The sequence below is a fragment of the Procambarus clarkii genome, chromosome 77 (genome assembly GCF_040958095.1).
Source record: "Procambarus clarkii isolate CNS0578487 chromosome 77, FALCON_Pclarkii_2.0, whole genome shotgun sequence".
Lineage (NCBI taxonomy): Eukaryota > Metazoa > Arthropoda > Malacostraca > Decapoda > Cambaridae > Procambarus > Procambarus clarkii.
In genome coordinates this window covers 15,671,408-15,683,602 of record NC_091226.1, presented here as the reverse complement: position 1 = coordinate 15,683,602, position 12,195 = coordinate 15,671,408, and the positions used below count along the sequence as shown (strand labels likewise).

The following is a 12,195-nucleotide window of genomic DNA, read 5'->3' as shown; positions in this document are numbered from 1 at the left end:
CCTCGTGGCACTGTGATGTATAGTGCCTTGACTGTCACCACATTTATCATCCTTACAGCTATCGTCTCCAGTGCCGTCTCCGCCTCCACCACCAGAATTAACACCACTAGCACCTCCAACAGCACCACCACCACTACTACCAGCACTTCCAACACCACCACCATCTCCAACACCACCACAAGCACCACCACCACCACCACCGCTAGCACCACCACCACCACCACCACCACTACCACAACCACCACCAAACAGACAGCAGTTACCTCAAGTTCACAAAGAACACTCATCAAAATCCTTCAACTTTCCCTTTCCTGCGCTATACACCGAGACAGTTACTTAAGCGACCTCTGTCATCGGCTGTATTAAGTTTTTTACCCTTAACTACCCCATACACTCAAACCATCTCACCTTCCCAAGGCCCTCCAATCCCATCAGACCTCCCCAAGGCCCTCCAAATCACCACACTCACAGATTAGTTTCAGACCACTTCTTCACTAAAAAAAATATTGGAATCGAAATAATTAAATCGAGAGATAATTGGGCAATAACGGAAGTGCTGTCAACCAGATGATCAACAGCCCTATTAATCACCTGACGGCATTCCTTGTTGAGTCTTGTTTTGACAGCTGGTTGAAAAATGAAACTCGTTTGGCGCGCAAATTTACCGCCAGTGTGTCGTCTAAATGGCGAGTTTTGGCGCGCAATGATGCTAGGCTTCCCCTTGGTGTTCGACCATCACCCCCTCCCTTCCTCCTCCCACACGGATCACCTGGTTGGTGGATCACAAGGCTGGTGGATCACCTGGCTGGTGGATCACCAGGTTGGTGGATCACCAGGCTAGTGGGTCACCTGGCTGGTGGATTATCTGGTTAGTGGAGTATTTGGTTGGTGGATCATTTGCTTGGTTATCTGATTGGTGGATCACATTTCTAATAGACTACCTGCCTGTTGGATAACTTGACTGATGGATCGCCTGGCTGGTGGATCACATGAGCCATCATTAAAACGAGAAAGTGGCATGAATAGGGAGAGATGAGAGAGGGGGAGAGTGGATGAGAGAGGGGGGAGAGTGGATGAGACATCTGTGGGTACTCCCCAGTACATCTGCAAAAGGAGACTGTATGCGAGAGGATAGAGACGAGATTACTTTGCAGGATTACTGGCTATGTGATTGGGAGTGTAATAGGACGTTCAAGTGTATTGAGGACAAGAAGTACATCTCAAAAGGATAGAGAGTAGCTTAGGCTATTCCTACCCTCTTGTGATGTTAAGAGCCGATCCCCACATGCTGAAATGTGAGGACGATTGTCCATAGAGTGCTGTCCAATTTACTTCTCGGCTGCTATGATGAATCTACGTCATCCGCCCTCTCCAGCATCGAACCAATTCCACAAAAAGCCTCTCCTAGCTCTCCCAGTCAGGTCATATCCAACCTATTGACTTTCAGCTCAACATTGGCCATCTGTTTTCATTTGGGATCGATCCCCTGACCACCGCTGGCCCCTGTGATGCTGGCCCTCGATGGCCACATGATGGCCCAGTGGCCCACGAAGAAGGTGAAGGGACGACGACGTTTCGGTCCAGGACGGAGCGAAACGTCGTCGTCCCTTCACCTTCCAGTGTGTGGTCTGGTCAACATACTTCAGCCACGTTATTGTGACTCATCTCCTGGATATGGCCCAGTGGACCACGCGAGCAATGGGGCGCGATAGACAATGCAATAAGAGAAGAGGAAATGGCATTATCTACCGCGGCCTGACGGAAATGATGAACGTCCCGAGGGGGAAATGTAATTTTTTGACAATTTATGACGCGTTTCGCTGGAGATAAACATTGTGGATCAATGGAGTGGCCGGCGTCTGCACGGTGAGCGAAAATAACACATGGAGAACACAGTGTTCTTCGTGGAGAACACAGTGTTCTTCGTTGAGAACACAGTGTTTTTCGTGGAGAAGACAGTGTTCTTCGTGGAGAACACAGTGTTTTTCGTGAAGAACACAGTGTTTTTCGTGAAGAACACAGTGTTTTTCGTGGAGAACACAGTGTTCTTCGTGGAGAACACAGTGTTTTTCGTGAAGAACACAGTGTTTTTCGTGGAGAACACAGTGTTTTTCGTGGAGAACACAGTGTTCTTCGTGGAGAACACAGTGTTCTTCGTTGAGAACACAGTGTTTTTCGTGGAGAACACAGTGTTTTTCGTGGAGAACACAGTGTTTTTCGTGGAGAACACAGTGTTCTTCGTGGAGAACACAGTGTTCTTCGTGGAGAACACAGTGTTCTTCGTGGAGAACACAGTGTTTTTCGTGGAGAACACAGTGTTCTTCGTGGAGAACACAGTGTTTTTCGTGGAGAACACAGTGTTCTTCGTTGAGAACACAGTGTTTTTCGTTGAGAACACAGTGTTCTTCGTGGAGAACACAGTGTTTTTCGTGGAGAACACAGTGTTCTTCGTTGAGAACACAGTGTTTTTCGTGGAGAACACAGTGTTCTTCGTTGAGAACACAGTGTTCTTCGTTGAGAACAGAGTGTTCTTCGTTGAGAACAGAGTGTTCTTCGTTGAGAACACAGTGTTCTTCGTGGAGAACACAATGTTCTTCGTGGAGAACACAGTGTTTTTCGTTGATAACAGTGTTCTTCGTTGAGAACACTGTTCTTCGTGGAGAACACAGTGTTCTTCGTGGAGAACACAGTGTTCTTCGTGTGTTCTATCTACCAGTTTTGGAGTTTTCCAAGCGGATAACCTGAAAGAAACCATACAATCATTTTATTGACATGTGATGAGGGAGGAGGGAACTATCATAGGTGGAAAGCACCAAGCCATTACGACTATATAGCACTGGGAAGGGGTCCACGATACACTAACGTAGATACACTAACGTAGATACACTAACCTAGATACACTAACCTAGATACACTAACCTAGATACACTAACCTAGATACACTAACCTAGATACACTAACCTAGATACACTAACCTAGATACACTAACCTAGATACACTAACCTAGATACACTAACCTAGATACACTAACGTAGACACACTAACCTAGGTACACTAACCTAGATACACTAACCTAGATACACTAACCTAGATACACTAACCTAGATACACTAACCTAGATACACTAACGTAGACACACTAACCTAGGTACACTAACGTAGATACACTAACGTAGATACACTAACCTAGATACACTAACCTAGATACACTAACCTAGATACACTAACCTAGATACACTAACGTAGATACACTAACGTAGATACACTAACGTAGATACACTAACGTAGATACACTAACGTAGATACACTAACCTAGATACACTAACCTAGATACACTAACGTAGATACACTAACGTAGATACACTAACGTAGATACACTAACGTAGATACACTAACGTAGATACACTAACGTAGATACACTAACCTAGATACACTAACCTAGATACACTAACGTAGATACACTAACGTAGATACACTAACCTAGATACACTAACCTAGATACACTAACCTAGATACACTAACCTAGATACACTAACCTAGATACACTAACGTAGATACACTAACGTAGATACACTAACGTAGATACACTAACGTAGATACACTAACCTAGATACACTAACCTAGATACACTAACGTAGATACACTAACGTAGATACACTAACGTAGATACACTAACCTAGATACATTAGGAAGTGATGTGGTGGAGGCTGACTCCATACACAGTTTCAAGTGTAGATATGATAGAGCCCAATAGGTTCGGGAACCTGTACACCTGTTGATTGACGGTTGAGAGGCGGGACCAAAGAGCCAGAGCTCAACCCCCGCAAGCACAACTAGGCGAGTACACACACTACAGGAAACAAACATTTAATCATGTAGAAACTATCGACAGAATTATACACAAACTATTATTCGCTCTGTAATCGTAGGTGATTTTTTTAAATATCGCTGAATTCAGAGATATTCAAGATTACGAATTAAATTACGATATTCAAGATTACGAATTAAATTACGATATTCAAGATTACGAACTGAATATCAGAGATATTCGACATTACGAATTCATAACGAATACTATTACGAATATTAAAGAAATGTGCAAGTACTTGATTCAAAATGGTCCAACCACTTGGGCTGGACGGTAGATCGACGGTCTTGCTTCATGCAGGTCGGCGTTCAATCCCCGACTGTCCACAAGTGGTTGGGCACCATTCCTTTCCCCCGTCCCATCGCAAATCCTTATCCTGACCCCTTCCCAGTGTTCAGGATAAGGATTTGGGATAGGACGGGTTGATCACCATCCGCCTCTGCCCATCCCTGAAACCCATCACCCTGCAAAGTCTGCTGAAGCTAGGCCAAAGCATCTGGCCTTCAGACTGATAATTTGCAGGGTGACTGATGAGAGGTATGTGACCAACATGGACGGGTCGGGGTGGATCCCCATTACCCCAATTAAAAGGGAATCGACTCCCTTTCCAAGGGTATGAAACCTTGTTGAAAAAGTGCCAGAAACTGTTGAAAGAGGATGTCCTCTAAGGAGACGATATGCGCCTTCCAGGGGTTAAAAGGTCAGCTTGGGACGAAAAGGACTGGAGTTTGGGGCGACAGAGAAGTGACCTTTAACCTCTCTATGATTGGTCCAAGTGTGAGGCTTGTTAAAGGTGTCTCGTTACCATTACTAAATTCCTTTTCCTTTTCCCTCTTCCTCTATACCCGTCTATCCTCTTTTCCATTACTTTCTTTTCCTTTCTGGGAGACTATGTCCTCTTTTTTTTGTCCCTATTCTCTATTTTTTCCCCTCATGCTCTCGTTTCATCTTCCTTTCTCTTTGTTTATTGTTCACTCTTCTCTCTTCTCTGAATTTCTTTCTCTCCTCTCTCCTCTCTCTCTCACTGTCCTCTCCCGTCCGTGTCAAGACTGACACTGTTTACTCTGGAAGTCACATGTGGGCTCGGGTCGTATGCCGCCCGTGTCTGACAAGCCTTGTGTACACACCCGCAAGGGTCATATGTGCCGCTACTTAATCACTGGCGAGCCGTGGCCACTACTTTATTACCTCACTTGTATTGTCTAACTTTATTACATCACTTGTATTTGCTTTATTACCTCACTTGTATTAACTTTATTATTTTTAAAGTGCTTTTTATATAAACATTTGATAAGGTATTTATATAGATATTAACGATTAAATAGATGTGATATGTAGGCTCAGTTCAAGCGGAAGTGCTGACGGAGGGTCCCTGGTTCGATTCCCGAGGGAGGTTAGAAGTGTTTGGATAACGTATTCTTTCACCTGTTGCCCCTGTTCCCCTAACAGTAAACTGGCACCCGGGATTTAGGCTGGGGAGGGAGGGAGGGGGGTTGAAGAGAGAGAGAGAGAGAGAGAGAGAGAGAGAGAGAGAGAGAGAGAGAGAGAGAGAGAGAGAGAGAGAGAGAGAGAGAGAGAGACTGAGAGACTGAGAGACTGAGAGACTGAGAGACTGAGAGACTGAGAGACAGAGAGACAGAGACAGAGAGAGAGAGAGACAGAGAGAGAGAGACAGAGAGACAGAGAGAGAGAGAGAGAGAGAGAGAGAGAGAGAGACAGAGAGAGAGAGAGAGACAGAGACAGAGACAGAGACAGAGAGACAGACACAGAGAGAGAGAGAGAGACAGAGACAGAGAGACAGAGAGACAGAGAGAGAGAGACAGAGAGAGAGAGACAGACAGAGAGACAGAGAGAGAGAGAGAGAGAGAGAGAGAGAGAGAGAGAGAGAGAGAGAGAGAGAGAGAGAGAGAGAGAGAGAGAGAGACAGAGAGACTCGTCTTACCCAGGACATGCCATTAGTAATCCAGTCATCCCAGCTTGTGGTCCATCATTAGCTCCTAGTGGCATAGCGTCACCCCACGCCACATAGCGTAGCATAGCGTGGCATAGCGGTCCCATTGTCACAGAATCCCTCTTGCATCACGCGACAATTGGGTTACAAACCCCCTTTAAACGACCCACAATGAGGGGGGGGGGAGGGGTTTCTTCTCCCCCCCTACTCCCCCATAGACCCCTTGAGTCATTCCCCCTGGCCAACCAACCCCTTCTAAGAGCTTCAAAGGGTTTCAACCCCACACAAAACCCCCCTTTGCTTGGTGCCAAGTGCCCCTTAAACCCCCCCCCTCCTCCCCCACCCCCTTTCCGCGGGAACACATGTGTAAAACCATCTGTGTGTTTAGGGTCGGATGGCACTCCTCCCCCCCTCCCCCTGTGCTCTTCAGAGGCACAGTGCCACTCATCTGGCACTCATTGTCTCGCTAGCCAACGATTGCCACTCCTGGTGCCAGTGGCCCTGGTGATTAAAGCGTTGTCAATGCAATTTAGCGGCTAACGTAGAGACATTATCGTAGGTATAATGTTGGACTATAATGTATTAAGTGTTGTAATATAATGTTGCTAGTTGCATTTACTAACGTAAATACACTAATGTTGGCACATTAACTTTGATGCAATAACGTACATTAAATTACGTTGATACACTAACGTAGATACACTAACGAAGATACAATAACGAAGATACAATAACGAACACTAACGAAGAACCATAAAGAATATTCTGCGTATTATCTTTGATATCAGCTTTTGCATGTTAAATATCCTTTTAAAATTCACTCCTTAAATACCCTTTAAAAAATTTTGACCTGACCATTTTAAGTACTTTACTAAAAATACGCTTCTTAAATACCCTTTCATCATAAAATGATCTCCTTAAATTCTCTCACTAAATACCCTATCATAAAATACCCTCCTTAAATACCCTACTATCATAAAATACCCTCTTTAAATGCCCTCTTGAAATACCTGGTGTTTACCTGCAATTTTAAATATCCTCGTAAAATATTCTTCTTATATATTCTCCTTAAACGGACTTTTAAAGGACCCACGTTAAATTCAGTCTTAAAATGTCCTCCTTAAATACCCAACAACAAAACCTGCTCCTAAACTAGCCTAAGGTCAAGAGGAAGGACGGAAGGTCACTTGCCTTAAGTGACCTTAAGGTCACTTAAGGCTCTTGACCTTAGGAAGGTCAAGAACTGTGAACCTCTTGACCTATCTAAGCCCAATGTTTAACCTAGTTCAGCTTGAGAAAGTATAGAATGAGAACCAAGCTTTAGCATGGAATAAGCTTGAAACAGATTGACTATATTAAAGCTGGTGATTAATCAGGTAAGCATGCATTGTATCCGCGATTGATTAGACTAGATTAGGTTGAATCATGATTGGTTGCAGAGGATTAAGTTGGGTATGCATCAACATAGAGGGAGAAATCAGGATTGTGTAAGTTTGAACACATTAGGATGAATTTATTTACATAAGCGATTAGGATTGGGTAGCGTTTTGGCTGTATTTAGACCTTAAGGGTTAGTTTAGTTTGGATATGGCAAGAGAGATTAGGCTGATCTTCCCTCGATTAACAAAGAATAGGCTGCGCTTGGCAAGCTTAACCTAATCAAACCCAGCCTAACCTTTCCTAAGAGAAATAAGAGATTGGTTAAGATTAAAAGATTACTTGTCTAGGCTTAGAGGGATTAGGTTAGACTGGGTTAGGATTAGATAAGATTGGTTTAGGCAAAGTTTGGAGAGAATAGAACAGTTTAAGTTAGGAGAAATTTGGCTAGGTACACGGTGGGTGAGAGACAGAGAGAGAGAGAGAGAGAGACAGAGAGAGAGAGAGAGAGAGAGAGAGAGAGAGAGAGACAGAGAGACAGAAAGACAGAGACAGAGACAGAGCCAGAGAGCAAACGAACCAAGCCAAGCCGTTAATCGCGCGCGGAAAATATATCCCAAAATTTCAAGTCCCGACAGATTGCTCCACCTGTCGGCTAACTGCGATAATTAGAATTTATTAGGCGGGAAATAGTTAAGAGAATTATTACGAGAGAGAGAAGCGGCTGTTGGAACAGTCAGACAGTTAGTGCACACTTATATAATGAGCCGAGGACATATATATATCTCATATAGAGACTTATATATATACACGGGCTTGTGTGTGTGCTGGAGATGCCAACAGGCTGCTTACTGAAGCGATTTGGCCTCATTATCAATGCTAATTTTTGACACGACTTGCTTGTTAGACTACCATAAACTACTCGGTAGTTAATATGACAGTCGTGATGCGAGAATGACAATTTGCAAATGATATATAAACAGCGAGTTGTTAATCATTTACTTAAACGAGTATTAATGACTTTCCTGGACATTATCGCTAACTAACGACTGGTAATTAACGCAGTACACAGACTCGGTTCGTTAATTTATAATAACATTATTATTATTGCTAATAATATAATTATTACTGACGGAAGCCCATTGGGGCAATTTTAGTAGGGTATTTATTAAGGGGATATTTTCGAAGAATATTTAAGAAATTCCGAAGGATATTCTAACCGGGAATTTAAGAAAGGAATATTCGGCTAAGATATTTACTAGGAAGAATATTGAAGAAGGGTATTTTAGGCAAGAATATATATGTTAGGAAAGTATATATTAATATGGCCGTAAGATTTTGAAGATTTGTCTAACAAATTTAAGAATTTTGGAATATAAATACATCGAAAATATTCCGTAATATTTCAACGAGATTGTAAGTAAGATTGTGATTGTTCCACATGCTTCGAGCGCTGATTGTTAGTGAATTGTGCATATTCTAAGTACTGATTGTAGTGAACTGTGCATACTCTAATTGGCGATGTTAGTGATTTGTGCTCTAAGTACTGGAAGACAAAGAGAAAATAGACACACTGACAATCAGAAAACGAAATGCAGGTGAAACACACACACACACACACGATAACATGATAAGAAGAGACATGATAACCACATACAAAATCCTCGGGGGAATTGACAGGGTGGACAAGGACAAAGTCATTAGCACTGGTGGTACGCGAACAAGGGGACACAGGTGGAAACTGAGTGCCCAAATGAGCCACAGAGACATTAGAAAGAACTTTTTCAGTGTCAGAGTAGTTAACAAATGGAATGCATTAGGCAGTGATGTGGTGGAGGCTGACTCCATACACAGTTTCAAGTGTAGATATGATAGAGCCCAGTAGGCTCAGGAACCTGTACACCTGTTGATTGACAGTTGAGAGGCGGGACCAAAGAGCCAGAGCTCAACCCCCGCAAACACAATTAGATGAATTAGGTGATTAAGTGAGTACACACACACACACAAGGGACACGAACAAGGGGACACAGGTGGAAACTTAGTACCCAGATGAGCCACAGAGACGTTAGAAAGAATTTTTTTCAGTGTCAGAGTAGTTAATAAATGGAATGCATTAGGCAGTGATGTGGTGGAGTACAATTAGGTGAGTACACACACACACACACACACACACACACACACACACACACACACACACAGCAGACCCCAAAAAGGACCAGTAAACAGCAGACTTCACCTAGCAGCCCTGGAAACACAAACCGAAACTGTCTCTATTTTCCGCTTGTAACAACTTATAATAAAGTTGTTACATCTAGGCTTAATGTGTTTATGACGTATTGGAACGTTGTTACAACTTGATATATTGGTTGTTATAACTGGTTAGGTGGTGTTAAAACTTGTTCGAACGTTGTACCAACGTCGTAGTTTCGGTGTGTGTTAGGAGGGAGACACGATCAATCACAGCCAATCTACGCGGGACTGAACATAGACCCACCACTCATAGAAGAACACATCCACAAGGGCCGTGACGAGGATTCGAACCTCAGAAGACACTTCCTCTTCCGTCAGAGATACCGGGATATCCGGTACACAACCCCGGTCATTGCCGGAGGTCAAATGAAGGTCAAGAGGGCAAACCTGACCGCTGCCGGAATTGGAATTGCTTTGTAATGAGGCAGGTGCTGTTGAGTAATTAAGGAGGGTCGTTAATGTGGCGCCAAAGTCTTTGGTTACGATGTCTGTGTCGTCTGACTCCCCCCCCCCCTTCCGCAAGCTATCGTTGTTACGAGGTTGTCAGATGTTTGGCTAGGCTGTCAGGTGTTTGGCTAGGCTGCCGGGCGTTTGGCTAGGCTGTCAGGCGTTTGGCTAGACTGCCAGGAGTTTGGCTAGGCTGCCAGGTGTTTCGCTAGGCTGCCAGGTGTTTCGCTAGGCTGCCAGGTGTTTGGCTAGGCTGCCAGGTGTTTGGCTAGGCTGCCAGGTGTTTCGCTAGGCTGCCAGGTGTTTCGCTAGGCTGCCAGGTGTTTGGCTAGGCTGCCAGGTGTTTGGCTAGGCTGCCAGGTGTTTCGCTAGGCTGCCAGGTGTTTGGCTAGGCTGCCAGGTGTTTGGCTAGGCTGCCAGGTGTTTGGCTAGGCTGCCAGGTGTTTGGCTAGGCTCTCAGGTGTTTCGCTAGGCTGCCAGGTGTTTGGCTAGGCTGCCAGGTGTTTGGCTAGGCTGTCAGGTGTTTGGCTAGACTGCCAGGAGTTTGGCTAGGCTGCCAGGTGTTTCGCTAGGCTGCCAGGTGTTTGGCTAGGCTCTCAGGTGTTTGGTTAGGCTCTCAGGTGTTTGGCTAGGCTCTCAGGTGTTTGGCTAGGCTGCCAGGTGTTTGGCTAGGCTGCCAGGTGTTTGGCTAGGCTGCCAGGTGTTTGGCTAGGCTCTCAGGTGTTTGGCTAGGCTGCCAGGTGTTTGGCTAGGCTGCCAGGTGTTTGGCTAGGCTGCCAGGTGTTTGGCTAGGCTGCCAGGTGTTTAGCTAGGCTGCCAGGTGTTTGGCTAGGCTGCCAGGTGTTTGGCTAGGCTGCCAGGTGTTTAGCTAGGCTGCCAGGTGTTTGGCTAGGCTGCCAGGTGTTTGGCTAGGCTGCCAGGTGTTTGGCTAGGCTGCCAGGTGTTTGGCTAGGCTGCCAGGTGTTTAGCTAGGCTGCCAGGTGTTTGGCTAGGCTGTCAGATGTTTGGCTAGGCTGTCAGATATTTGGCTAGGCTGTCAGATGTTTGGCTAGGCTGTCAGATGTTTGGCTAGGCTGTCAGATGTTTGGCTAGGCTGTCAGATGTTTGGCTAGGCTGTCAGATATTTGGCTAGGCTGTCAGATGTTTGGCTAGGCTGTCAGATATTTGGCTAGGCTGCCAGATGTTTGGCTAGGCTGTCAGATGTTTGGCTAGGCTGTCAGATGTTTGGCTAGGCTGTCAGATGTTTAGCTAGGCTGTCAGATGTTTGGCTAGGCTGTCAGATGTTTGGCTAGGCTGTCAGATGTTTGGCTAGGCTGTCAGATGTTTAGCTAGGCTGTCAGATGTTTGGCTAGGCTGTCAGATGTTTGGCTAGGCTGCCAGATGTTTGGCTAGGCTGTCAGATGTTTGGCTAGGCTGTCAGATGTTTGGCTAGGCTGTCAGATGTTTAGCTAGGCTGTCAGATGTTTGGCTAGGCTGTCAGATGTTTGGCTAGGCTGTCAGATGTTTGCCTAGGCTGCTCATTCACAACAGAACCGATCATCTTCATGTATCATGTCCCATCATAAGCTATTGACAGTAAATAAGCTGTCGAGGTCATTCATCTCCCAACTATGTGCCTCCGGTGACCTTTTGTAACCTCTAATGACCACTTCCAGGAGACGCGTGGAGGTCACCGAGGAACACTTGACCTCTGAGGGCTTCCGAGAGCATGACCTGACCCTTGAAGGCGCTCCGGAGGCTGGTAACTGATGAGCGGGCATCGGATATCTGAGATGATGTCTTGGCGGGGAAGCTGGTGATGCTGGAGTTATCTGGGATGATGGAGGGTTCGATCCCCGGCGCAGGCGGAAACAAATGGGCAGATTATCTTTCACCCTGATGGACTGTTCACCTAGGGGTATATTGGTACCTGGGAGTTAGACAGCTGCTACGGGCTGCTTCCTGGGGATGTGTGTGTGTGTGTGTGTGTCTGTGTGTGTGTGTGTGCGTGTGCGCGCGCGCGCTGAGAGGCAGGACCAAAGAGCCAGAGCTCAATCCCCGCAAGCACAATTAGGTGAGTACTCAAACACACAATATAAAACGCCTAGATTGATTGATTGATGAAGATTAAGCCACCCAAGAGGTGGCACGGGCATGAATAGCCCGTAAGTGGTACAATTTTTTGTTCTGTAAATCTTTTCAGTGATCTAAGGTCGCATCTAATTATCCAGTTACAGCTGCTAAACGCTTAGACAGCGTCCGCTATATAGGGTCAGCGTCCTCGCTTAACAATGAGCTGTTGCTGTTTAAGATTCGCTACTTGG

General features: G+C 45.3%; 1 protein-coding gene across 1 annotated transcript; it reads left to right on the top strand.

The window, feature by feature from the left end:
- Window positions 1-1,883: 1,883 nt before the first annotated feature.
- On the top strand, window positions 1,884-2,642 carry LOC138357314 (coiled-coil domain-containing protein 70-like). The gene has a single exon (XM_069314005.1). It carries the CDS (start codon window positions 1,884-1,886, stop codon window positions 2,640-2,642), a length of 759 nt encoding a protein of 252 aa, XP_069170106.1.
- The last annotated feature ends 9,553 nt before the right edge of the window (window positions 2,643-12,195 follow it).

What these genes read in the sequence shown, in the direction of transcription:
- LOC138357314 (XM_069314005.1), top strand. Translation starts at nt 1,884, where the DNA reads ATGGAGAACACAGTGTTCTTCGTGGAGAACACAGTGTTCTTCGTTGAG.